Source organism: Zeus faber (genome assembly GCF_960531495.2).
Source record: "Zeus faber genome assembly, chromosome: 21".
In the NCBI taxonomy this organism is placed as follows: domain Eukaryota; kingdom Metazoa; phylum Chordata; class Actinopteri; order Zeiformes; family Zeidae; genus Zeus; species Zeus faber.
Genome location: NC_137208.1, coordinates 20,955,702 through 20,983,666, shown reverse-complemented (window position 1 = coordinate 20,983,666; position 27,965 = coordinate 20,955,702). Strand labels below are relative to the sequence as shown.

Below are 27,965 nucleotides of genomic sequence, written 5' to 3'. Positions count from 1 at the left end.
AATTTTATTCAAGTTTATTTGTCACATACATATCCATACTTTCATACATATATGCAGTGAAATGTCAATGCAACGCACCCGATGATTACACACAATATGTCCTAGACTGAACACAGTAGCTGCCTAAGAATTTCTACTTCACCAACTAACTGATTCCTAAAACGTAATGCAGTAAGTCGAATACTATAGAATAAAATAAAAATATATAGAATAAAATAAAATAAATTAAAATAAGAACTCAAGGGTAATGCAGGGTGGGGGTACAGAATAGATAAAGGGAATAGGCTTGTGTATATGGGATAGACTTATGTATATGGGATAGGCTATTTATGTATATACAGATATGTGCATTAAAGTGGCATGTGAATAAAGTGAGGTAGCGTTTGTGAGATATACAGCACAGTATACAACAGTATGGCACAGCAATACGGTAACACCGAACAACCCAGAAGGGTGACACAGTATACGGTACAGTATGCTACATACAGTACAGTAAGGTAGTGGAGCCTATAAAATAAAAATAAAAATCTTGAATCCTATGGGTGTGGCTCAGTGAGGACCCCTGGTGAGTTCAGCATTGACAGTTCTTATGGCTTGTGGGAAAAAACTCTGTCTCAGTCTCTCTGTTCTTGCTGTGTGACTGCGGAGGCGCTTGCCTGACCGCAGCAGCTGGAGCAGTCCGTTGTTGGGGTGATGAGGATCCTTCATGATCCTGCGGGCTCTGCTACTACACTTCCTGGTGTATAAGTCCTGCATGGAGGGGAGGGTAGCTCCAGTGGTATGTTCAGCTGAACGCACCACCCTCTGCAGGGCGCGCCGGTCCTGAACAGTACAGTTCCCAAACCAGGCAGTGGTGTTGCCTGTCAGGAGGCTCTCCACCGCTCCACAGCAGAAGGACTTGAGGAATTGCCTGAGGTGGTAAGACGCTGCCTCGCCTTTCTCACCAGAGTGTCTGTTTCTCCAAGCCGAATCTCCAAAAGGAGGCCGACTTTTCATCACTGCTGCCTAATGGCTCCAGCCTAAAACCTGGCTAAAAAGTTGTTAAAAAGTGAAAGATCAGTTGAAGTCGGTGCGCAGGGTATAATTCACTATATACATATAGAATATATTTCACATATTTCATTGAGGCTTTGGTGGTTTCGGGTAATGATAAATATGTTAAATCAAATTTAACTACTAGAGCTTATGATCGAAGCCACATTCAACTCCAAGCGGGATTAGATGAAGCCGTCCATGTCCAAATGACTCCCTGGTAAATATATATATATAATATAATAATATCCTTCTTTGAATAAAGGCTTTTAACTAGAAGTTCACCTGTCATCTGTAGAGGAAGATTAGAATAACCAAAACCGTCTGCGTAGACAGTGCGTCCCGCAACGACATGCGGCCGGGCGCCTGTTATCACTTCCGAACGTTCTCGCCGCCAAGGTCAGAGGAGTGCTCCAGGTGCCTTTCGTGCAACTCCTCTCTTCAACCAAAATTAGATTCTTTTTTTTTTTACTTCTCCTGGGCATTGGATAACAACATCAGATAAGAGGACGTTAGGGAACGGGGGGGCCATTGATTTACAGAAGGGCCCTTGGCATGGAGCCCGTGGAAATGACACACACACACACACACACACACAAAAACAAAAAAAAAACGAACACTTCTCCCCCTCAGGGGCCGAGCTCACCACAGTATCTCCGATGTGAAGGGCGATTGTTTGCGGAGTGACAGGTGGAGGAGCCTTGTCGTTTTGGCGGCGGACAAAGGACACAGGGACAATGGCCAAAGCCTTAGAGGCGGCGGCGGAGATGTCAGATAAAAAGTGAAAAAAAAAAAAAAAACGCCCCAACGTGCGGAGGGGTAGGGGGGAGGGGGGTTACAAGAGTGTTAGTGGGCGGGCGTTGCATGAAGCCCCGCGAGGAATAACCCCACTTTAATGTTCAGACCAGAGGTGTTCAACTTCAGCGCCCAACAGGATCTGTCGTTTTATCGGCTGTATTTACTACTGCTGTGTAATGTGCTGCGACGGAGCTTTGCTCATCCTTTTTAATGCATTCCAAAGTGTATATCACGGTATATAAAAAAATATTCTCAATTTGAGAAATAGAAAGTTCCATTTCGACGCGCAGGGTTGGAAAAACTATTGATGCAAGACTCGCAAACGATTCATTGGTAGCAAAGGAATTGGGAGTCAGGACTTACTCTGCCAAAAGAGTGCATCTTCCACTCACACAAACAGAAAATAATAATAATAATAATAATAATAATAATAATAATAACAGAGAACTAAATGAATGTCTGGGGCAAAACAGGCCAAGGCTTTTGGCCTCATTCATTTTAAATGTACTTGATTTACATGTTGCCTTGCGCCAAAATAAATCATTGTGACAGATTTAAATGATTCCTGTGAGAATTATATATATTATATATTATCTCAGAGCAGAACCCACTCAGAGCAGAACTTTTCAGAAAACCTCCCACATGACGTCAACCACTTGTTTCTTCCCCTCCACCGGGTCCGTTGTAATGGATACGTGGTGCACATTTCCTACACGTGAAAAACACCCGAGCTGAACACGGCCTTAGTTGCTGGGCAGATCGGAGTTTTTAAAAGTTTTATTTAGTGATGGACGGATTTGGCTTGTAACGATTGTAAATCAGAAGTACATTTTCATATACAAGGAATTTGTCGAGGTGATGATTGATGCTTTTCTCTATAGACGATTAGCATTAAATAAGCTCAACATAAATTAATAATAAATACATATATAATGATTAATATTAACATTATTAACATATACATTATTAATAAATACATATATTATTATTAATAATAATCATAATAATAAAAGTAAAATAAAATAAAAATGACTGATATACACAAATAGCCTAAAAATAACCAAAATACATAGCCAAACATAAAAAATATACTGTCCTGAATGAGGCGGATAAGACCCAGAGGCAGCGCACAGTACGGGGAAGGTATAGAAGTTTATTTACAAAGGGAGAATAAGATGATGTGGGAATGGAATAAAGGGCAGGTGGGTCGTTTGGGAGTCCAAGCAGGCAGGCTGAAGGCACAGGGCTCCGAGCGTGGACAGGCTGGATGTGAAGTGTAGGCAGACAGGAAGGCACGAGGGAGGTTTTCTGGAGATGAGGGACGGACAGGGTCAGACAAGGCAAGGAGCAACAAATACATAAGACTTCAACGGCGAGCAGCCTGGAGAATACCACACTAGGTGATGGTCCGATCGGACGAGGTCTGGATTAGGAGCCGGGTTTCTTACGGAGAGTGGTGATGGGTGTGATGAGGAGCGGCTGTGCCAGCCAGGCCTGGAACCAGGAGCCACGCCCACGCTGCACTGTCAGGAGGGAATGGGAGGAGAGACACATAAGGAGACAAAAAGGCACGGCTGGGGCTGTGACATATACATAATACACAAAATGAAATTCTATGCACAGGATGAATTGCCAGCGGTTCGGCGGTGGGGGTGGCGTCTCCATTACAGAGTCATTAAGCATGTACGCCACTGCTCTACACTTGCTTCTTTTACGAATTATCAGTCTTAAATAAATATAAATATGAAATAATCGCGAGCCGCTGGCTTTTAAATTTTTTTTATTTATTTGTGAACTAGATGCTGAATTACCCACCCACCAGATCAGCAGCCTCTCTGTGTTCTGGCTCCTCCTTATTTAAAAATGAAGCCCTGAATTGAACCCTTAGACCATTAGTTTCGGGGTCTGAAAGACATCATGATATGAATCAGCTTTCTCCATTAAAGATGTGCCTCTATAAATTCTCAATTCTCTGATATGATTATTTGAGCCTGGTCTGAGAGGGATATCAGACCACTTTGAGTCCCTTATAACCCCGCCATTATTGCCTTGCTGGGAAAAACAGAGAGTTGTCCCCCTAAATATATCATTGTAAACATAGAATTTAAAATAATATAATAAAATCCATTGAAAGCCATTTTCTTATTCTCCAATAAGTAGCTACTTTGCAAAAGTTAACTTAAAACAAAGGATTGTGTCAGACATTTTCTTTACTTCTACCACTCAGTAGAATAAATACATTTTCAATTGTCACCAGTCTGCATTTTGTTTGCTCCATTACCTTGTGCATCAACGCGGCTGCAATATTGGTACGTGGCAGCCGCGTCTCCTCATACATGTAGTATGTCTGTGGTCAAATGGTATAGGTCAAATCATCATAACGTGACAAATGTTCGAGCGATTTTCAAGCGGTTTGGTTTGTTACAAATGCCAGACTGGATTTATGACACAGGATACTTGGTTGAATAAAATGTGGCTCCGGCTTTCCCATCGACATGGCTCTATACCTTGTTAATGTCAACTGCTTTCATATCAGATACCAGATGAGGTGGAGGTGCCTTGCGAGGCAGGGAGAAGCACTGAGATGCAGGTGGGTTTATTGTGATTTTGAATTGGTTAATGTAGTCCCTAAATGTATGTAGAAATGCAGGAAATGGCATTCAAATTATTTTTACCCCCCGCCTTACTTCTCAAACCAAAGTTACGCCCATGCCGAGAGAACCTGTCCCCGTCTTTCAGGCTGATTAGTCTGTCCCAGTTTACATTGCAAACTGATTTCTTTCAGAAAGATCAAGAGGATGTTCGTGCTGACTGAACGCAGCAGACAGGGGTCCATCCCGTCCATACCATCTGTTTGGTTTTTGCTGCGCGGCTATTATTATAAATACAGTACTATTGATATCACTCATTGTAGTGATAGATAGATAGATAGATAGATAGATAGATAGATAGATAGATAGATAGATAGATAGATAGATAGATAGATAGATAGATAGATAGATAGATAGATAGACAGATAGATAGATAGATAGATAGATAGATAGATAGATAGATAGATAGATAGATAGATAGATAGATAGATAGATAGATAGATGCATATTCGTGATATCATAATATCATTATAATAAATAATACAACAGCAAAACTTAAAATATAGCAGTCGTAAGACTTTTGTTTAGCGGCTATTACTGTAATTATGGTACTACTGATATCACTCATTCTAGGTATATAGATTGATAGATTGATAGATTGATAGATTGATAGACAGAATCATACTAGTGATTATAATATCATAATAGTAAATTATATGATAATATAATCTGTTGTTAATAAAGTCTGATGATAATATGTAAATGTATAATACAATAATCTATTAATAATATATTGTGTAATAATATGAACTGGTTGCAACATAAATCTGACAGTATAATAATAAATGATATAATTTGATTTAATTTAATCTGATAATGATATATGAGGGTATAAGAGGCACACATATTGGAAGGCGCACATGGGTGAAGGTGTGTCTGATATCCTCACTCTCCGGCACTTTTAGTGTTCCTGAACACATGCAAATGCATGCCTAAATCACTGAGATGGAAATGTAGTGTGTGTGTGTGTGAGTGTGTGTGTGTGTGTGTGTGTGTGTGTGTGTGTGTGTGTGCGCGCGCGCGCGCGCGTGTGTGCGTGTGGCTCTGCGGACTGCCATGTTTGACAGCTTCGCTTCTCAGCAACCTTCTCCTTATCTGCTCGGCGCATGAGGTTGACCGGGCGGCGCTGCCGTCCGGGAGAAAAATAAAACAAGGTCATGTCTCTCTCTCTCTCTCTCCCACTCCCTCTCTCGCTGACTGACCTCTTCAGCAATGAAGGACTGTACACACCTCTGTTTGCAGAAGCCAGCCTCCCGGCGGGTGTGACGAAGTTGTTTTTCAGAGGGTAAGCCTCTGCATCGAAAACAGATTGCACAAAAGCGACTGCCCATTAATGAATAAATACACAGAAACATAAGCGTTAAGAGGTTTTTGTACGGGGGAACGCGTGTCCTAGACAGCCACCGCGTCACCGCTGCATGGGCTGCAAATAAAGCAGCCAGACACAACACTCGGGTGGTACTGCTCCTCTAAGCGGTCACAGGTCGTATAATTGGACGGCTCAAGGCGTTTATGGCCGAGTGAAGGCTATTGCCGATGTTTTATTGAGACTTTTATACGGCTCTGCCAGCGACGAGCGATGCGCACGCCGCCGCCCCGGCAACTCCACAGCGTACCGCGTGGGCAGGACATTTTAATTATTACTGTAATTGTGATTTCACAGCTTCCCAGACGAAGCAGACAAAGGAGAGTGATTCAAAAGGACATGTTCCTGGGAGCGTACGCCGACTGTGTGTCTGGCTGGATCGTAGGTGTCTTGTCCATTGTTTCCATTGGTTTGTTTACATTTCCGCAACGCTCAGACAAGGACAATAGGAGGGCTGGCAAGGAAGGCGATTTGAGGGCCAAGCAAAACGAGAAGGGAACAGAACGCACCCACTGTCCCTGAGTCTTCTCTGTCGTCTGAGTCTCAGAGTCTTAGAGTTGTGTCTGGTCGATCGATTATTTTGAAGCGAGGGTGGCCCCGGGGATGGCAAAGAAGGGGTTCTCGAAGAAGTACAGCGTCGAGCAGCGTCTTTCAGCTTGCCTACTTGAAAAGGAGCGAGTGTCTCCTGCACGTCTCTCCTGGAGTCCTTTTTTCTCCGCTTTTCAATTTTCCTCTCTCGCACTCTCTTTTCCGCTCAGCTTCTCTCTTCTCCGCCTCTCTGTTTAAACAAAGGGACCCAGTCCTCAGGTTTCTCCGTTGTGATGCGAGAACTGCTTTTTTCGCTGGGACGCCCAACCGTGAACACAACGAAACTTACTCTTAAATCTTCACACACCGCAATGAAATGTGGGGGGTTTGGAGCCTTGAGATGGATGCACAGTTGGCGTAATCCCGTGGTACGTGGCCAAATTGCCAAACAGTTTCCCCTTGGAAGGACAAACCCAATCTCTGATGCTTTAAGCCGCCAGTGGCATGGCTACACCGCCAACCATCGGTCAATCTTTGCTGGAAATCGAGAGGGAACACGAGCTCTCGGCCCCCCGCGGCCTCTATTAATCTAGCTCTCTGAATTTAGGAAGTAATTGCTTTTTACCTTCCCCTCCATTGTGGCTCTAACCCCATCCCGGTTCATCTTCCCTCTTGGCCCTATTAGCTGTGGCTCCACTGGCTAATTTGTTGAGAAACCACAGGATATTCGGAGTCCTTTCTCGGCCGGACGAACGGCAGAGACACAGCACTGTGGGACTTAGCAATTTGCCTGGATTAATGTCTGAACGGTGGAGAATGCGATCTGTAATTATAGTGTGGCATGCGTGTGTGTGTATGTCAGCACCACCTCTCAAATCAAATCAATTTCCTACTCAGCGGTTCGCCCCCGTCCGCTCGCTAAAATCCGCCGTCGCAACGAAGGCGCAACGTTGTTTTTCCCATGGCAACACTGCTCCCACGTGATTCGCTGTCGCGCGGCCGCCGGCAGCGCAAAAAATTGCTTAGACCCCTACGGCCGAAGTCAATCTATCCCGAGGACCTTCGACAGTATCCATTGGAAGATCACAGGGCTGCCGGAGAGAGGTAAATGACGGGCCTTTCATCTTTCCCTTTTTCCATTTATCTGAGAATGGTTTCCTTGGGGCGTAAGTCAGACGGATATAGCACACTCCAACACCAATCGAACTACAGCATGTTTTTAAATCAGCTGATAAAGCGGTGGACCCGCTGATGCTGTAGCAGGGCAAACATAGATATACAGTAGTAATACCAATTATAGGTCTGTTTTTGACTTTGGTGTGGTAGTGCACATGCTTGTGACCACACCTTGTCTATAGTAATGTACTAGCACCCCCCAATTGACCAGGCCAAGAATTCATGCCACAAGCTACGCCGGAGCTGTCTATAAGGTACGTAAGACAAGAAGTTGGGTTTTGTTTTCACTACACTAGGTAACGCAAAGCAATTTCCCTGGAGGCCTCAGCTTGACCATGGCCCGATCGCCTTGGCATCCCGAGAGGTTATGGAATACTCGTGAAATGGCGCTATCGGAGGTAGCGTAATAGCCCAAGTACTCAATACTGGCAGTTTGACTGACAACTCAACAGATCAATTAACCGTTGGTTAACCCAACAATGTCGTTCCAGGCTCTCCTCTGTAGATGAGGAAGCCTGGGAATGAGCTTGAAAAAGGCCAAATAATGAGAAGTGCAAAATGTGAGAAGTGAGAAGTGTTAAACAACCAGAGTTGCCAACAAGCTTTTTTTTATTTCGAGAGAACTTGACTGGCCCGGCTTTATAAAAATTGTCTTCCATCAGTTTACTAGTTCATTTGAGGGATTTCTTTAAGTGAAACATCTGTTTCTTAACGAGAGCCGCAGACTTTAAACAAGAAGTGTCCATCTCCCCATAATTTAAACTGTTTTTAAGACCATGACAAAAATGTCTTCCCTTGAACTTGCGAATCTTTCCAAATATTTCCAGAGTGCGCCCTCTGAAATTCAAAGGGAAACGGCAATATGTCAAATCTGTTTCTTAATATCGGGCCGTCGAGTTAGACATCGAAATGGCACAAAACACAACAAGTTTACAGGGAATCAAACCAGACTGTACTGATGTCGCTTGACGTCGTGACAAATGACACCGTCAAACAATAGCAAGCCATTTGATGGCAAATGGGCTGTCTAACCCGCACCACTAAGCTGCTTTTGGGCTCTGGCGTCCAATTTGAAGCTGTCTCGATCCCCCAAAAACATCACACCGGAACAGAAGCGCTGGGAGACGAAATGAGGCGAAGGACTTAGAGAGAGAGAGCTTGCAACCCGTTATTGCTCCTTTTGCTCTTATAAAACCAGGGCCGCCATTCTTCTTCAGTGTGTTGACGATCTCGTTGCCCGGAGAGGTCGAACGCTCAATCGATTTCGAGAAGAACCTCCTCATCTCTCTTGCTCTCTGTCTTTCCTCTGCACTGACATATTCACACACACACGCGCGCACACGCACACACACACGCACACACGCACACGCACGCACCCACACACACACACACACACACACACACACACACACACACACACACACACCACACACACACACACACACATATTCTCCCTTTCCTCGGCTCTGTGTGCTCTGAAGACATGCTGGTTCTTAACCCTTTCCGGAAAACGTGGCAGGCAGTTGTGCGCAGGTGTGTGTGTGTGTGTGTGTGTGTGTGTGTGTGTGTGTGTGTGTGTGTGTGTGTGTGTGTGTGTGTGTGTGTTTGTGTGTGTGCAGGGATAGACAGCGCAGCGGCCGTCTCTTTTATCACCCCCGATGCCAGGGTTACAGTACTAAGATATCGCGAGCCAGTTCGCGACAAGGGAAGAGTTATTTTTCCTGTATGTTAGGCGAGCAGTGAGGCGAGACGGCTCGGGGACGATTCGGTTCCGAGCGTTCAGATCTTTTGAAATTACTCAGGAGTCGGGAGACGCCGCGCCCTCCTTCAAGACTCTGTAGCTGCAGCCGAACACGAAGGCATTCTCTGAGACTCAACCGTCGAACCGATAAGAACAAACGAAGAGTTGGAAAATGGAACAAATCTTTTTATTGAGTCACTCATAATGAGCCGAATCGCCAAAAAGAGACAAACCTTTCATTGCCCGAAATACCCATGCCCATGCAGAGACCTTAAAAAATAAATAAAAAGAAAAGGCACATGGACCCCGAGCTCCGGTTTTAGGCATCCGGGCAATCTGGGGGTGGGGGGATGAGAGAGTAAGTGAGGAGGAAGTGTTCCGTCACGCGCAGTGTTTTATTTCGTTCCATAAGGAAACGGAGCAGCACAGCGGAGCGCGGATCACGGGCGCCCGCAATGGCGCGCATCGGGACGCCCGTGATCCGTGCTCCGCTGTGCGCACATTGCGCCACACGCCGTTCCCCATGAATAAGCATATCTTGCCCAGGCAATCCGTGACCTCTATGCCTATTCATGCGCAAAAAAAACCCCGCACCTGATAAAAAGGGCGCCATGGTGCTCGTGCACCCTCCATCCCCTGTTGCACATGCCTGGTAAGTACTGTAGTGTTTTATCTGAGTTAGGCGGACTATTAGCTTACTCATTTTTGATGATTGTCAAAAATGATGATCGCCTTCGACAAATGTGGCCTTCTTTTTGGTCCCAATAAAACATTTCCCATAAATTAAATCTGTAGATATGGCTGGAAATTTGGTCCCGTTATTAAGAATACAATTTCTGCTCTACGAGAACACGGGGCACAACTGGGCCTTAGCTCTTTACGTTTGATTCGTCTACGATTTGAGAGCGGGCCGAGGAAGTGTGCTAAACTTCCAGAGCCACCCGAGGTATTCTGGCTTTTATTATCTCAACATGTCCCCCGAATGTTCACTCTCTCTCTCCCTCCCTCTCTCTCTCCCTCTCGCCCTCGTTTTTCTCTCTGTGCTTAAGCCCTTTCCACTCTCAACATCTCCTCCAAATGGTGCCACACTCTCATTTCCATGGCTAGAAGTGGAGTTATTAATGCCTTAAGAGGCATTAATAACTCTCGCATCTCTCTCTCCCTCCACTCAATCTGCTCCATTGCTACATTTACACTGCCAAAAAATGTGCCCTTAATGAAACCTTACTTGGGATGCTTCTTGGGTTTTTTGGGAAATTTGCTTTTTGCCTAATTCACCCAGAATCAGTCGGGAGTGTGTCCAGTTCAGAGGCAGCGACTGGCAGCACGCTAACTGTGTAAGCTCAATGCATGGCTTCAACTAGCCTAGCTCCTGTGAAATTAGGGAAATACACTTTCCAGCATCTTAAAAGAAGTAATTCTATATACATTTTTACATATTTATTATAGAGTAAAAATGGAAAATATAAACTACAAATAAGATCTCAGGTTCCCCTGAGATCTTATTTGTGGGTGACCACATTTTGAAACCCCCAAACCGGGACCCTTAAGTCATGACATTTCACTGCATATCTGTACGACCGTATGTGTATGTATGTGACAACTAATCTCTTGAACTTGAACTTGAACTTAAGTGTATGGCTCGTTTGGCACTCTCTTGGCGGGGGGAGTGTCTGAGAGAGCGTCCCCGTTATGCACGCGCAGCTGCGTCGCCTTTAGGAAGCTAGTCGGCCCTGCATACACCAACACGCCCACTCGCCCACTTCTCCGCTGAGACCTCTGTGCACGCTCTTCTCTGCTTGACTGTATATAGTCGATAATATCTGTACGCACTAAAAATAAACATAATATTATTATTACTGTTCGAATTGTGCCGAAAGCTGGGACAATTTCGAAGTGAATGTTGAAAACCAGGACATTTTAGTGTTTTACAAATATCTGTCGGGATTCGGGACACACAACTTGAAACCGGGATGGTCCTGGAGAAACCGGGACTTCTGGTGACCATATTTTAGTCGTTTCAAGATAAATTTGAATTTTGTGTACCTATGACATTATTCAGCTCGTCTTCAACGAGTAAATAAGAAAACCCTAATTCCGAATTTTAAGGATACACAGTTTTTTTCCCCCTTCATTTGTGTCCTGCAGCCAAACTAATTAAGAGTAATGTAAATGAAAATATACACTTGTGCCCTGAGCTGTTTTGACTCCTCGGTTGTTTAAGCAGTTTTCGGTTCGGTAGAATAATGATAGATCGTATGCATCCATGAGAGCGATTAAGCAAATACAGTAATAACAATCCCGAAAAGATGCAAAATCTTGGTCATCTTGTCAGCACATTTCTCCCAAACTGAGAATCTCAACTGAACTCCAGTCAACGCTGAGCAGTGATTAAAAATAATGACATTCATACAATCTTTTGGATTTATCATTTATCGAACATCGAGCCATTACCTGCAGGAATTTATTCTTAATGATTTTCCTATTTGATTGCACTCCGTCTTTTCTTTTAGCACCTGGAATAGATGAAATTTTAATTTATATTGCAGTAACCGCTGATTTACACTGGCCCCTGGCCCCTGGTCCCAGGTCCCAGGTCCCTGGCCCCGATGATCTATTAGAGCTTTGTGTGATTATTTTTCATATTAGTATTGAGATTGGCTTAACTGTACAAAGCCCAAATGAAACATGCGACTATGAGACCCTCAGGATGTGTTGATTTGCTGGTATAAAAGTACAGCACATATGGACAAATGGAGTAATAAAATATCCTTATTTATAAAACCATGTTTCTACACTTTTCCACGCCTGTGTCCATTACATACACACATTTAATTTTGTGTAAGTAAATGAGCTTCACAAACTTTCCGGTACTGCTGGGGACAGTAATCGTCAAGTTGCACTTGAAGGATTGTGACAGAGGATTTTTAGGGAAACAGCAGTCGGGACCAGAGAGGTTGGGGCTCGTTAATTATTGTCGGCAGTGAGACTCAAAAGACTCAAACCACATTCTTATTTTTCAAATTATGTTAGAACTATGTTAATACAGTACTTACTTGATATTACAGTATTATTAAGTTCAGTTATAGGTGACTAAGTTATTGCAAAGCTATAACAATAGCGTTCGGCCGGCCGACGATCGCACGGCGTGGTCGGAGGTCATGTGACGTCCCTGTCTCCTGTCGCCGTGGAGACGCTGACGGAGAGCTGATGTGGAGCGTGCCGTTGGCACCACCACTCCCGTATGCCTGCTGTCTTGTCAGGGCCCCCCTCCGCTCCCCTCCCCACCCCTAACCCCCTTGGTGGACCCTTCCAATACTGAGTGACAGCTACTGGCTCCACCCTGGACCACCACCCCCACAGGGAGACCATAAACACGTCTAGCGCCGACTTCCCTCCACTCCACGGCTCCAGATCTCCAGATCTTTGGCTGCTGTCTTCAACATTCTCTGTCTCTCTCTCTCTCTCTCTCTCTCTCTCTTTCTCTCTCTCCCCGTCGTTGCCTGATTTGATTTCACCAATGGACCCCGCCCAGCACATACGGACATTACAAAATCAGGCCCTAAACCCTCACCTCCACCCTGAGAGATCCAAAGTGTTTTCAGCAAAAAGGAAAAAAGTCCATCCTCGTGCTGGAATCTCTCCCCCCGGCTCACCCCGATCCCCCTCCTCAATTTAACTTACGCCAACTTGTTTTCCGCTGCATCCACTCAGTCACTGTCTGCGGTGAGCCTCGTGACATTGCGCCATGCGAAGTTACGCCTTCTTCCAGAATGACAAAGAAGCTCTGATGCGACTTCAGACGTGCGATCGCAAGCCGCACCAGAGCACGTTCTTCATCCCCCCCCCCCCCCCTTCCTTCCCTCCGTCTATCTGATGGAGATGGAGAAAATGTAGAAGAAAAAAATTGCACCAAAATGGAACAGCTTTGCATTAGCCCATTGGTCCCAGAGCAAGGAAACATAATTAAACAGGAATTGACAGCACACGGCGGAACAATAGAACCTATTAACCTAGAGAGAATGGCGGCGGGATAGTGCTTCTGTCACACGCCAGATACTGTAAACAAATGAACGGCGGCTATTATCCACGGCTATTCACTGAGCATCATCAACAATCAGGGGAACTCAATGGGAACCTTTGGCTCTTTCACTGGGGGATTGTGGGCTTCCTCTGATCATCTGTGGCTCCTAAAATTACTTATTCTTTATAAATATTTCATCACTCAAGGAAGTCGTTAAGACCGGCAATCCCTTGGCAAACCTTAAATGAGAGAGTACACTACCATAACTATTGAATTAGCTGTTGTGTATGCAAAATAGCGATACGGACAAACAGGGCTGCGTCCATCGTAGGGGAGCAGGAATTTTGGGTCCAATACTGCTCTCATGTATTGGTAAAAAAAACAAAAACGCTCTCTCACCTAAACCCAATAGTTTCCCAGAGTTCCTGTATCGCGATTTCCTTTCGAAAAAGAAATGTCAGTGCTCAGCCCAAGACTGACCACTAGGCTCTCGTGCGGGACTGGTATACCTTCGACCGGTCGACCCCCGAATTAGAAGGATCGAGGGGTGTGTGCGCTAATGATACCTGCCCCTTATCAAACCACCGACGTGGTGCAAGGAAATGAACCATGTGCTAAATGATTACCCTGCTGCTTCGCTCAAAAGCGTCTTCGAAGACTTTTGACAAGAGCCTTCCCGAGCCGTTGCTAATCGCCGACATAATAAGGTGAGACAGCATTTGCATAAGGCTCATTATGTACTGTATATGACGTGTGTATATATATATATATATATATATATATATATATATATATATATATATATATATGAATTGTTAATGTGCATACTTTCATGCGTAATATGCAAAACTAATCTCGTACACACATCACATGCCGTGGACGTGGAGAAATCAAGCTCAAAGAGCCCCGAAACAAATCTGAAAAACAAATCTGTGCATAAATCCATGCATAATGTCGCTCCCACCAAGTGTTCTCCCAGAGCAAACTTCTATTAGTGTTGAGACAACAGAGCTGCTAATGTGCTCATGCCTGTGAGTAGGGTAGCAATCCAATTGTACATAACTGTCCTGGAAAAAGAAACAACACAGCCGACCAGCCTGCGGTAGAGCGATTAGGGTTTTGAAGCTTAACGTTTGCGCACTGAAAGCGGAGCGTCTGAAAGGACCGCCGCCCTCCAGGAGAGCCGGCCTGTTTTTTTCCCCCCATGCTTTTCAGCTGATACAGTACCTCGGACTCAGACAATTATCGTCATAAGAGATAGCCGGCCCAGCTCATCCCTCAGCTTCACCAGCGACATTGGTGGGGGTGGCGGGCTTGTCCAGGTTTTTTTTTCGGTGTGTTTTGTTGCGATTCTGGCACCTTTTCAAGTTTATTTCACAGTCATCGTTTATAGGCCGAAGCTCATAGGCTGGGGACGGGGGAGGAGTGCGGTTGGAGGTCTGCAGACGCCCAGCAACATCCACGTTTGTCCCTGACTAGTCTACGCCCCTGGGACAAATTTTTTTTCATGTCCCTACTCTAGGGAAACCTTTCGCAATGAGTTACCTGACTCCTCAGTGGAGGAGCAAGGGGTTTTAGGCCAATGTGCAGTGTCTGTTTTCATCACCCACAGAGGACCCGAGTGACCCTTCTTCCCATAACCTCATGGTCGCCATATGGACACTGACATGTCGTACACAATAGGCAGAGGGTGGGGCTGGCATGAGGCATTTAGGCAGTGGCTTATCAACTGGAAAATAACAGATGTTCTCCGAAAGAGAGAGATGTCTCTTCCAGAAGAGACACTCTACTCTACCTCCCTCTAATCTACCTCTAATCTGCCACTGCTCTATCTCTACGCTACTCTTCTCTACCTCTACTGTACTCTAGCTGTTATGCTCATTATCAAAGCTGTTCAAAGTTGGAAGGCTACTTCAAGCAATGGGGAAATTTTGTAAAACATTTGACTGTATATGTCCACTCACTATTAGCTTTCTTATGCACTGTGGGGAGGAAAAATATAAAAAAATGTATTCAAGTGTCTATTGACTTTTGTTGCTTTGTGAAGCGAGTCTCCAATATATGAATATATACCTCGATCAGCCACAGCATTAAAACCACTGACAGGTGACGTGAATAACATTGCTCATCTTGTTCCAATGGCACCTGCCAAGGGGTAGGATATATCAGGCAGCAAGTGAACAGTCAGGTCTTGAAGTTGATGTGTTGGAAGCAAGAAAAATCTCCAAAATGACAGGTCTTGTGGGGTGTTCCTGGTATCCAGTGGTTAGTACCTATCAAAAGTGGTCCAAGGAAGGACAACCGGTGACAGGGTCATTGGCGCCCCAAGCTCATGGATGTGCATGGGAAGCGAAGTCCAGCCCGTCTGGTCTGATCCCACAGAAGAGCTACTGTAGCACAAATTACTGAAAAAGTTAATGCTGCTATGATAGAAAGGTGTCAGAACACACAGCACATCACAGCTTACTGTGTATGGAGCTGCGTAGCCGTAGACTGGTCAGAATGCCCATGCTGACCACCGCCAAAAGCGTCTACAATGGTGACGTGAGTGTCAGAACTGGACCATGGAGCAATGGAAGGAGATGGCTTGGTCTGATGAATCACATTTTCTTCTACATCATGTGGTTGGCTGGGGTTAGGATGTAATCCGATCGAGCATCTGTGGGATGTGCTGGAACAACAAGCCTGATGCATGGGGACCCCATGTTGCCTTAGGACTTAGAGGATCTGCTGCTCTTGGTGCCAGATACCACAGGACACCTTCAGAGGTCTTGTGGAGTCCATGCCTCGACGGGTCAGAGCTGTTTTGGGGACACGTGGGGGAGCTACACAATATCCATGGTTATTGGTGGTGGTTTTAATGTTGTGGCTGATCAGTGTATGACGCAGGTGGAAACTTCAAGTGACGTCAGCGAGTTTACGGACGTAGCGGTGAGCTTCATAGCTACGTTAGCGGACAGCATTGTTCCCACAGTGAAAGTTCGGATATTTCCAAACCAGAAGCCGTGGGTCGATAAATCCATCCGCTGCGAACTGAATGTTCGCACGGCCGCTTACAATGACGGTCTTGCATCCGGTAATATGGACAATTACAAAGCGGCGTCATACAATTTGCGGAGGGCGGTGAAGGACGCTAAACGGACGTACAGAGAGACTGTGGAGCTACAGATGGAGCAACGAGGTCCACCATTGTTCCTGTCCCGAAGATTGCCTCTCCAGCCTGCCTGAATGACTACCGTCCGGTGGCCCTCACCTCGGTGGTCATGAAGTGTTCCGAGAGGCTGATTAAGGATTATATCTGCGCCTCCCTCCCGCGCACCTTGGACCCGTTGCTGTTCCCGTACCAGCAGAACAGATCCACGGATGACGCAGACCGCGTCATCCGTGGATCATCCAGGTACTGCACACCACGCTCACGCACCTGGATGGCCGGAAGGGGGCCTATGTGAGATTGCTGTTCATCGATTATAGTTCAGCTTTCAATACCATAGTCCCCACCAGACTGGCTGTCAAGCTGAAGGAGCTTGGACTGAATACTGGTCTTCCACTCAGCCCGGCCCCAGGTGGTTAGGGTGGGGAAGCACATGTCCAGCTCCCTCACCATGAATACAGGATCCCCCCAGGGCTGCGTCCTCAGCCCCCTACTGTACTCCCTGTACACACATGACTGTGTGGCCAGGTCCAGCTCCAACACCATCATCAAGTTTGCTGACAACACCGTTGTCGTGGGCCTGCTCACCGACGGCGATGAGAAGGCCTACCGTGAGGAGGTGGCTGACCTGTCACTCTGGTGCCAGGACAACAGCCTCCACCTGAATGTCAGAAAAACTAGGGAGCTGATTGTGGACTTTAGGAGAGGATTACAACCGAGGACGCACGCGCCCTTGGTGATTAATGGGACTTCTGTCGACAGGGTGAGCAGCTTCAAGTACCTGGGAGTCCACATCACAGAGGATTTAACATGGACTGTACACACAGACACTCTGGTGAGAAAGGCAGGGCAGCGCCTTTACCACCTCAGGCAGCTGAGGAAATTCCGGGTCTCGGTGAGGATCCTCAAGTCCTTCTACTGTGGAGCGGTGGAGAGCATCCTGACAGGCAACATTACTGCCTGGTTTGGGAACTGTACTGCTCAGGACAGGTGGGCCCTGCAGAGGGTGGTGCGTTCAGCTGAACATACCACTGGAACTACCCTCCCCTCCCTGCAGGACTTATACACCAGGAGGTGTAGTAGCAGAGCCCGCAGGATCATGAAGGATTCTTCCCGCAAGCCATAAGAACTGTCAATGCTGACCTCACCAGGGGTCCTCACTGAGCCACACACAGAGGCTCCACTACCTTACTGTACTGTATGTAGCATACTGTACCCCATACTGTGCCACTGTTCTGGGTTGTTCGGTGTTACCGTAGTGGTGCGCCGTACTTTTGTATACTGTGCTGTATATCTCACAAACACTACCTCACTTTATTCACATGCCACTTTAATGCACAAATATGTATATACATAAATAACCTATCCCATATTCATAAGTCTATCCCATATACACAAGCCTATTCCCTTATTTATTTTATTTTATTCTATATATTTTTATTTTATTCTATAGTATTCGACTTACTGCATTACGTTTTAGGAATCAGTTAGTTGGTCAAGTAGAAATTCTTAGGCAGCTACTGTGTTCAGTCTAGGACATATTGTGTGTAATCACCGGGTGCGTTGCATTGACATTTCACTGCATATACTGTATGTATGAAAGTATGGATATGACGAATAAACCTCTTGAATCTTGAATCTTGAATTTTGAACTTCAAATATAAGTATAGCAAAAACGGACAATTTGGCACAATCTGGACCGTCAATTATCAATCAGAGGACTATTTTTCACTTCAACAATGGAGTAGCTTCTAGCTAGCTGTCTTGCTTTGCTTAGCCTCAACAAAATGCTATGAAAACTGCATCACTTGAAATATAAACTACTTGGACAGAATTTCAGAAAAGCTTAAGCTCTCCGAAGGCAAAGCTTTTCGGAGAGTATCCAAACAAAGACCCATATCGCTCAGTGACCTCTAAACGGCAGTAAATATGTACACAGCACACAAATGCGGAAAGCTATTTCATCAGAATCTCGCCTCACACGGGCGGCGTTACTTGGGCAGGGTGTGGGGATCGCATTCATCAAGAGGCAGGAAGAGCCGATAGCCGCTTCACTGGGACGGCACGATGCACCAGCGGCCAATTTAATCGGTCGGGAAATGTGTGTATGTGTGTATTCATGTCTGTTTCGGGTGAAGCTGTAAGTTGAGTGTTTGAGTTCTTGTCTAAAAAGGCATATAGAGGTTGTCCTGTACTCCCAAACTAGGCTCTCGGGATCGCCTGCAACTAGAGGGATGATCTGGTCCAGGGCCATTCCACTAGATTCAGTTTGAAGCCAGACTAAACTTAAATGACCAGTTTGCAACAGCGTAGCTACTCTTGTAGTCGCAAAACGAGTCGTTTGTGGCAAACAAATCCTTTAAATGACTCAGGAGCGATTGTGATTTTGTGAATCAATAATTTTAAAGAATTAAATGGCTTTTTTTTTGCAAGAATTCCGATCCCAATAAGGCCAAACTGACTCTTCTCGTCTATCGTTCACCAAAAGTCCTCTCACACTCACTGACTCTGAATGTCAATTAAGAGTCGAGCATTTAATCTCTCAGAATATTGCGACGAATAAAATGTCTAAAACACTTACATATCCTTCAAAGTAAGTAAGTAGTAAGTCTACTAAGTGTAAAATGAACAAATACAAATTTTGGAGGTTAATCTCTTAGGTTCTATTTTCTTTAATACATACTCCATCTGTGAAATTTTTGTTATTGTTTTATAATTTATTTCAGCACCGTCGGGATCTAAACTATGACAATAACAAGAAACTACCTTTCAAGGACAGATTATATTACAAACGTATATTGTATTTGGTATTATTTATTTGATTGTCCCTTTCGTCTTTTTACATTTTCTTTCTTTAATACACACTTTGCCCTTTCTGGATTGGGAAATGTGAGACTCAAATGAAATGAAGGTTAATGGGCTTCATTGAGACCTTTCCCACCCTTGTGGTGAACTTGAAGGCCCAACTTTCTGACGTACTGGACATTTGCCACCTTACGTCTGTCATAGCACCAGATGAAAAATATTACTTTGAGTCATATTTTGGACCTGCAGCCTTTTAGCTTTTTTATTTCCTCTTTCCGTCGAGAGAGGATATTAGTTCATATGCGGCGGGATTATTAGCAACATCCCAATCATAGATGGCAGCGGCAAATATTATCTGAGAGCCTCACTAGGAAGTATGTAATTGGTGTGTAGAAAAACAACTGCAAACAAAACCATTGTATGGTTTAAAATTCCGGAAATCCTCCACCTTCACCTCTTTAGCATGAGTCACTATGCTCACGTTCAATCTCTGTGTGATGCGGGAATTGTGTGGTTTGAGCAGCCACGTCTGTCCTGGGTCTAGGTAACTGGGGACCCAGGATCAGAGTGTCCGCATACCTGTTGCTTGTTGGCCGTGTCACGAGCAACAGTAAAACCCCATTCCTTACACACACTCAGGAGTGGAGCCCTTGTCACGACACATCTCCATCTGCTCCTGGGCTTATTCCACCGAGCCCACGCTCTACAATAAACTGGTGTGTCTACTACCCGGTCGTCTGTGTCTCTGTGCTGGAGGTCCCTGACAACGCCACTTGGATGGTGTGTGGTAGGCGAAACTGCCACACTGGCACCTTAACAGGGACTCTTCAGCATGGTGAAGGGATGCTGAGGGGCCGTCCGAAGATGCCCTGGAGCCACCAGCGGATCAACGGGCGGCCCCAGCACCAACCCTCTCCCAACTCGCAGCAGCAGCACCCAGGGGTCCGGCGGAGGACCGGGGGAGAAGCAACCTCAACATCCACCACAAGTAACCGCTGGCGGCTAACTGCTCCGCCCAGCAGCCACCGTTGGGACCATCCAGCAGCCTAGCAGCCAGCCAAGAAGCAAAGCAGCCCCCGCAACAGCCTAGTCTGGCCACGCCTTCACCAGCCAGCACAGAAACTTGAGGCCCCACACTCCGGAAGGGAGGAGGGCGCAATCTGTCGTCACCGGTGTGGAAGGAGGCCGATGGGCCGTGCTGTTCCAGGGAAACCAGGTCCCCTGGAAGGGGACCAGTTAATTTTCTTTGGACATTTGTTGGTTAAAGGTATTGGAACCCTGATCAGAGTCCAGTGTTTTATTATCTTAAGGTATAGGAACCTTCGCAGAGTCTGTCCTTTTCAGGTATAGTAACCTTGTTTCAGGGTCTGGTCAGGTATTCTCCCAGGCCTCAGTTTGGTGTCTGGGGTATCTGGTGTGGGGATGGTGTGGTTTGAGCAGCCACACCTGATCTGGGTCTAGGTAATTGGGGCCCAGGATCAGAGTGGCTGCATACCTGTTGCTTGTTGGTTGGCCTAATATGCAACAGGTAAAACCTCATTCCCACACACACCCAGGAGAGGAGCCCTTGTCATGACACATGTCCATCTGCTCCTGGACTTATTCCACCTAGACCACTCTCTACAATAAACTGGTGTCTACATCCCTGTCATCTGTGTCTCTGTGCCGGAGGTCCTACTTGGGTGGCGTGTGGTAGACAAACTGCCACGCTTTGTTACTGACATGAGCTATTGCCTCAGTGTTGGTGAGAATCTTCATTGTTTATGACCAATTGCCATGGGGGCCCATGTTTGTAATTACTAACCAAACACCATTGGAGGGGGGAAAATTAGGGTTAAGCAGGAAGTGGGCAGTTTTTGCCACTGCCACTGTGGCCATTTTTGAAGCTCACAGGCAGTGAAAGTGCTTTTACTGTGTACACCAAGATTCCTCCTCGAGATAATAGCAATAACATTTATTTTGAAAGAAATAAACAAAAGCGTCTGCCATTTGCAGACGCTTTTGTCCAAAGTGACTTACAATAAATACGTTTTGGCAGTAGTATCCAACCAACTGTATATCACAGTCACAGCAGGCCCATGCAGAGATGTTAAGGGGGGCAGGTGAGGAATAAAAAGAAAAAAGAAAAGGCACATGGAACCCGGTTGAGCTGTCTTCGAGGGTTGGGGGGGTGTTCCCGTTACACATGGCGTTTTGTTTTGTTCCGTAATGTTATGGCGCGGGGACGCACAGCGGAGCGCAGATCACGGGTGTCCCGATGCGCACCATTGCGGGCGATCCGCTGTGAATATGCACGTTCCTCATGAATATGCATATCTTGCCCAGACAATCGCCTACCTCGATGCCCATTCACGCTTAAAAGAAAAAAGCGTGAATGGTAAATAGGGCACCATGGGGCATCAAGGGGCAAAGGTGCAGGTGCACAGGCGCTCGTGCACCCCCCCTGCACCCCCCCTGAGTCACAGCCAGCCACACCCGCTCTCGGAATAAGCAGTATTACATTATCATTCGTACAATGCCAATATGGCAGAATTATGTTGGAAATAATCATATTATAGCTTCATATATTTGTCCATAAATTCTGTGTTTTCCACAAGATTCAGAGTAGCCCTTTTAAAGCCTGCTAACCTCTGAGTGATTGAAGTGCCAGTCCGCCGTTTCCCCCCTCTTTCATCCTGGTTTGTTGAACCGGAATCTCTCCACTTGTCAAAAGAAAGTGCTGACACCATTTTTAGCGAACCTCCAGCCCTCCCTTTCCCTGCCGCTCCTTCCCTCTATCTACCTGCAGCCAGTTGAGGCAGATACATACCGCATTTCATGCTCCAATATGCCTTCATCCATCCTGCTAACTCCAATCCCACACAGCTGTCCCCCGCGCATACATCCAGCTGAAGACAGCGTTAATGCAACCTCAGGAAAAAAATATCGCTGTGCTTTAATCTGAAGTCGTTTCCACACAGCATTGCTTGCTCACAGTTATGATCTTTTTTCCATTGCTTATTCTCTCCAGTAATTGAATAAAACATGTGTTATATCTGTCATTGTTCACAACTGAACTGTGACATTCCTGGAAGGTATACAGTAGGACGGCAATAGTGCCACAGTCCTCCAAAAATGCAATTTTTTAGAATTTATTTTCAAGCTGGTGTTGGTGTTTTTCGCTGCATCAGGTTACAGTTATTATAAGGCACAAATACGTTGGGAAAATCACATGAAACCGCAGCATCCCCCTGGGGAGAGTCTCCAGATCATGTTACGTTAAGGCTGTCGCTGGAAACCGAGACAAAAAAGACGCCGTTCTTTTTTGTCCCTGCTGTTTTTCGCTCTTTCACAAGCCTTATTCCAGTCGACACCAGTGGGGCTGCTCCCTTGCCGAGAGGACTTGCCGCCGCCGCCGCCGCCTCGTAGGGGTCGGAGGTCAGCTCCGTTACAGTGGTTGACCGACGTGCCTCCTGACAGACGGTTCCACATCAGCTCGGAGGCAGCTATCAGCATCCTAATCTGTTAAAAAAAAAAAATTTAAAAGCGCTTCACTTGCAGGATGTGGACAGTAATCCTGGCGATGCCGAAGGGTGGAGGCGCGGGGTGTTTTGCAAGCAACACAGCGTGGACCCTTTTACAGCGCACTCTGAGAATCACACCTCCAACAAGTGTTTGAGGTTGTGACAATTATGCCAAAGGCCTTGACCCTTTTTCCCACACTCATTTAATCCTCAGTTATTTCCAGTTTTCGGTACACCGATTCACTCACTCGTCGTCTCTCTTCATCTCACTCGCCTGCTCACTGAATCAGGGGTGTGCTGGTAATCTGGCGTCTGGTTCAATTGTCTATACTGACGCTGGGCTGGCCCGATCACATCTCTTACTAGGTCAGACCCCACACCCTCTGTCTTCTGTTACTCTTGTCAGATGCTTTGGCACAGAGCTCTGCAGCTGCGCAGCTCTGTAGCGTAGACTTTTTCAGTCACTCACTTAGCTCTTCTCTTCTTTTTATTTGAAAACTTTGGAACCCCAAAAAGATCGGTGTTCGAACCTCTTCCGCAAATTGCGCTTCTATCTGATTTCTTTTCCGTTTCGAACCCCCCCCCCGACAGGACAATTCAACAAATCAGCTTGTCTGGCGCCCAGGACCAATGCAATGCGTTGAGATTTGGGAGGTGGGCGTGTTGGCTCCTCTGCGAGCCTCTCCGTTACCCATAAACCCCTTCGCTGCGTAGCTCCACGGAGACGTTCACGTGCACCTACGCAGAAGCATAATTGAGGCTCGAGTCGGCGCAAAAGATTTGTTCGCTACGAATGAATCGCTGGTCTGGCATCGCCAGCTGACACTCTGAACCACAGTCGCCATTTGGATCTCAGTGTCAGCCGTTGTCAGGCCGATAAATATTTTGAGCCGTCTCCCCTTCGCCACCTGGTGACTGATACAACGGCTGGTTCTGAGTGTCGAGGCCTCCGTGCGAGGGGCAGCTCACCCATGACATTAAAATCGTCGCGGGGGAGAAAACCTCGGAGCGCTCTTCCTCCTTCACGCTCAGCCATCATTTTCCCTCGACCGGCAGCAGCTTGTGTCTGCTGCGTCCGTCATTACCCTCCCACGGTGAAGGCTCGCGGTGCAGGGAAAAGGCTGCTATGGGTACTCCATGTTCCTCCGTTTGCCCTCTCCACCTCCTAAATTCACTCCAACAACTGTTACCTTCAGGCGGTGACAACATACACCAACAAATGTAAAAAATGAAGCCAAAAATGGTGTTTAAATATTGAATTAACTTTTTCAAAACCCTTCATCCAACTCCCTATGCCAAGATGAATCATATAATTGCATATAATTTTTATAAAAACCCCAATGCTAATCTATCTGTATCTGTAATCTAATCTCATCTAATGTTTGAAATAGTGAATAATTTTGTGCTTTCTAGTATCTCTTATGTTATTTGAAATAATATGAAGTATTCAATTGTATAGCATAGTAAAAACAATGAACAGATTTAATTTTTTTATTACAAAACAGCGGCACATTTTAACCAAATAAAATGTACCACAGTAAATTGAGCAGGAACAGAAGTCACAGAAATGCTGTAGTAAAACCCTTATTTATGGTGTTGGAATACAGCAACTATGATTGAAAAGTGACAGCAGACTGCTTTTCATTGGAATTTTGCTTTGAACTCGGTGCGTCGCTTCTGTAAAGCGTACGTCCATGCCTTTGGCAGTCTGGGTCGTTGGAATAGGCAGTTTTGCTGGTGGTGGAGCATGAGCGGGAAATCGATTGAAGAATTTTGAAAAACTGTGTTCATTGAATGCATTCTGTGTCCAAGTAATGTGAAAAAAAACAAAACCCAGTGTGTTAACTATAGTAAGTGAAGAGTTTTGAGAAAGTGAGTAACGCATGCAATGCACAACACATACAGACACAGAATCAATACAATTTCAGTTAGTCTTCTCCAGATGACTGAGCTCTCCCAGCAGTCGCCAGCTTCAAACCATGGAACCCATTCTGTTTTGTGGCCATGTGGCACAACATGGAGCTACTCAAACAAATGCTATCAAAGATTTCTTATTGGAGGCCCTTAAAAGGCTAGATTTGAGTTGATGACACAGATGAGATGAGCACATAATCAGTGTCAAAATGCTAGCCGCCACACCAATCCATTCATTTCCTATGGGAGAGTGTTGAGCCCTGTTTGGTGACGACTCCCCCTGGCGTGGAGCACTGCTCTAAATTTACACATACTACCTTCACTATGTTAAAGGTCAAATAGTTTCAATTTCAACCCAGTTGATGCGAATACACATTAGCCCCGTAGAAAGACTAAACCAGGCCTATTGAACCAGCGACCCGCGGGCCGGATACAGCCCTTTTGAATTTATCCGGCTGCCCCACGCCTGAGTTAGTTTTCCCAGTTCCCATCGAACAACGGCATAAAATCGCTTGCTGCAGATTGGCTGCAACAGGGCCTGCAGACATGACCCGCTCCGCACCTGTTTCGCTCAGTCAAGCTCATGATGCTTGGAGTTGTTTTTGATAGTATCATGAATAGACCCATTCATTGTTAGTCTGATGGCTACTGTTTTACTATGTTTAAGAGCATTCATACTAAGGGATGGATGGTAGCCACCAAGGAGCGCCGTACAGAACCAGTGCCAGACGGGTTAGTCACTGTGCGGGTGTTGGTCTGGTGTGGCGTTGGTGGTAGTAATTATGGAGTGAAGGTAGCAACAAGGCTTCTGGGCAGTTCCAGTGGCAGTAATGTACAGACAGATAGTGGTGGGTTGAGGGTCCCAGACGTGGATATGGAGGGAGGTGGTTCTGGGATTCCAAAACTCACTGTTGAGCATTGAGATGTAGTGCGCCTAATTCAATGAAGCTGGGACTTGGTGCTGGTTGTTACTGCTTGGTAGCCAACTAAGCCATTTGGAGCTGGTTTAAGGAGATGTAAGATGGCGCTGTCTGAGGTACTCAGTGGGTGGGTGGGGACGACTGTGTGAAGTTGTTTGGCTAGACTGGGTTTCTGTGTGTCGCCTGACAAATATCAGAATCATGAATGTACCATCACATTCTATTATTCAATTACATACACTTCCAAAAATATTCATGTTTAGACAATTTGAACATGCATGGGGGTATTTTCCACATAACAAGGACACATTGGGGACATTGGGCACGTTTGAGCAGCACGCTCGGTTCTTGTCGTTTGTAGGCGGCTTCAGAGAAACCCTCTTATCTTGTCCATGGCCTAACAAGACATTAAATGCATAACATTTTTAATAGTGATTTGCGTAGAAACTCCCGAATTCAGCGATGCTTGTGAAATATGTCATAACCACAACACAATCTCTTTACTTCCACAGACTTGCGGCGGATGACAGCCGGGTTCATGGGCATGGCGGTGGCCATCATCCTATTTGGTTGGGTCATCGGAGTACTGGGCTGCTGCTGGGACCGAGGCCTCATGCAGTACGTGGCCGGCTTGCTCTTCCTCATGGGAGGTAAGTTTGCCATACAGACGGGCTCTTAGCGCGTGACAATACAACCGAGGGACTGAAAGACATCGTCATTTAGTAATTTTTACTTTAAAGGGGAAAGCAAGAAGACCCTTTTCCCTATCAGACATCTCCCTCGCTCTCGCTCATATTGGGTGAAGTACAGAGAGCCTGGGAGGGCGGACTTCACTCTTAGTGTAATGTACATTTCGCTCCAAATAGCTCTGGCACGACATAAGGCAAGCAGAGACTCGATTAAGATGGGCCTTGGATTATTGCCGTGCCCTTCGGTCGAAATAATGAGCGGGCAATTAAAAAGACACAAATGTTGTTGGGAAATAATGGGCCAAAAAGGAACGGGCTTCGCCAGATTACCATGGACAAATCTTCGGCTGACCACCGCACAAGGTCACGCGATTCAGAGTTAGATCAACGTCACATTCGTTCGGAGGAGAGGTACATTTTTTGGCAAACAAATCCCCCCCTTATTTTCACGAGCCGGAGCTGCACACACTTGATCTTCACGGATTGCAGATTTGTCAGCCAGCCTCAATGCAGTCCAACGCGGCAAAAGATTGAACCTGCTTAACACCGCCTTTCGAACGGTTGTTCAAAGTGCGTTCAGCCAATTCGCAGCACCTCAGATTGTATTTTCAACGCGATGAATATCACGCGGGGCTACTTTAAGAAACAGACGTGATAAACTCTCTCCGTGAACCTCTACACGGCGCGTGGCTTTGCCCTGGTTACGCACTCTGGACGATTTGAGGGAGCGTGTTTGGGCACAGGGATGGCCGTTTGATAAACTGCAGTGTTTACCGGTTGGAATAATATACAATCTACTGTGAACAGAGAGATTCCCATTTTCTGCAAAGGACATTTATCACAGAGGACTAAATGGTTCGCCTCCCGCTGAACCGCGTTGGCGCTGTTCCAACTCGCTCGGCGGCGCGGCGATCCATGAAAACAAGGTCTAGTCCGAAACGAGTCTTCTCCATGAAATGTGAATGATCTGTTCTCACACGGACCGAAAGTGACACCTTTTGGGGGCCCCTCCCTCTCTCTCTCTCTCTCTCTCTCTCTTGTCCCAGGGACCTTCTGCATCATCTCGCTCTGCACCTGCGTGGCGGGCATCAACTTCGAGCTGTCGCGCTACCCGCGCTACCTGTACGGCCTCCCCGACGACATCGGCCACGGCTACGGCTGGTCCATGTTCTGCGCCTGGGGCGGCCTGGGCCTCACGCTCATCGCCGGCTTCTTCTGCACCCTGGCGCCCTCCGTCCAGCCCATCCCGCGCTCCACCTGCCCCAAGTCCCGGCAGGAGAACGGCACCGTGTGCTAAGCCGACCAGGGAGACCGAAGAGGGAAGAGAAGCTCGGACCAATTAAGGATCATAAAAAAAAGACAAAACCCACTAATGGAAAAAAAAAAAAAACAACGAACAGACAGGACGGCTGTATGCATTCCATGCATTCGTCCAATCATCTCCAGTCTCTCGCCTGGTTTGCTGAAAACATTTTTTCTTTGTGTAGGTGTGTGTGTGTGTGTGTGTGTGTGTGTGTGTGTGTGTGTGTGTGTGTGTGTGTGTGTGTGTGGAAACACACGGGTGTCTTGATGATCTGCTATCTTGAAAAAAAAGCGAGGATAAAGGCAGAGACATATCAAAACTGAAATTGTGCTAGTTCTTTTGGTTTTCTTTGTTATCGCGGAGC

The 27,965-nt window shown here is 46.2% G+C and overlaps 1 protein-coding gene across 1 annotated transcript in view; it reads left to right on the top strand.

Annotated features, from left to right (window-relative positions):
* tmem178bb (transmembrane protein 178Bb) overlaps positions 1 to 27,595 on the top strand; it is a gene marked incomplete at both ends in the record, with an annotated part of 100,827 nt that extends 73,232 nt beyond the window's left edge. The window contains 2 exons of the mRNA XM_080022802.1: positions 26,122 to 26,259; positions 27,345 to 27,595. Coding sequence (XP_079878928.1) covers positions 26,122 to 26,259; positions 27,345 to 27,595 — 389 coding nt within the window. The remainder of the gene's footprint in view (positions 1 to 26,121; positions 26,260 to 27,344) is intronic.
* Between the last annotated feature and the right edge of the window lie 370 nt (positions 27,596 to 27,965).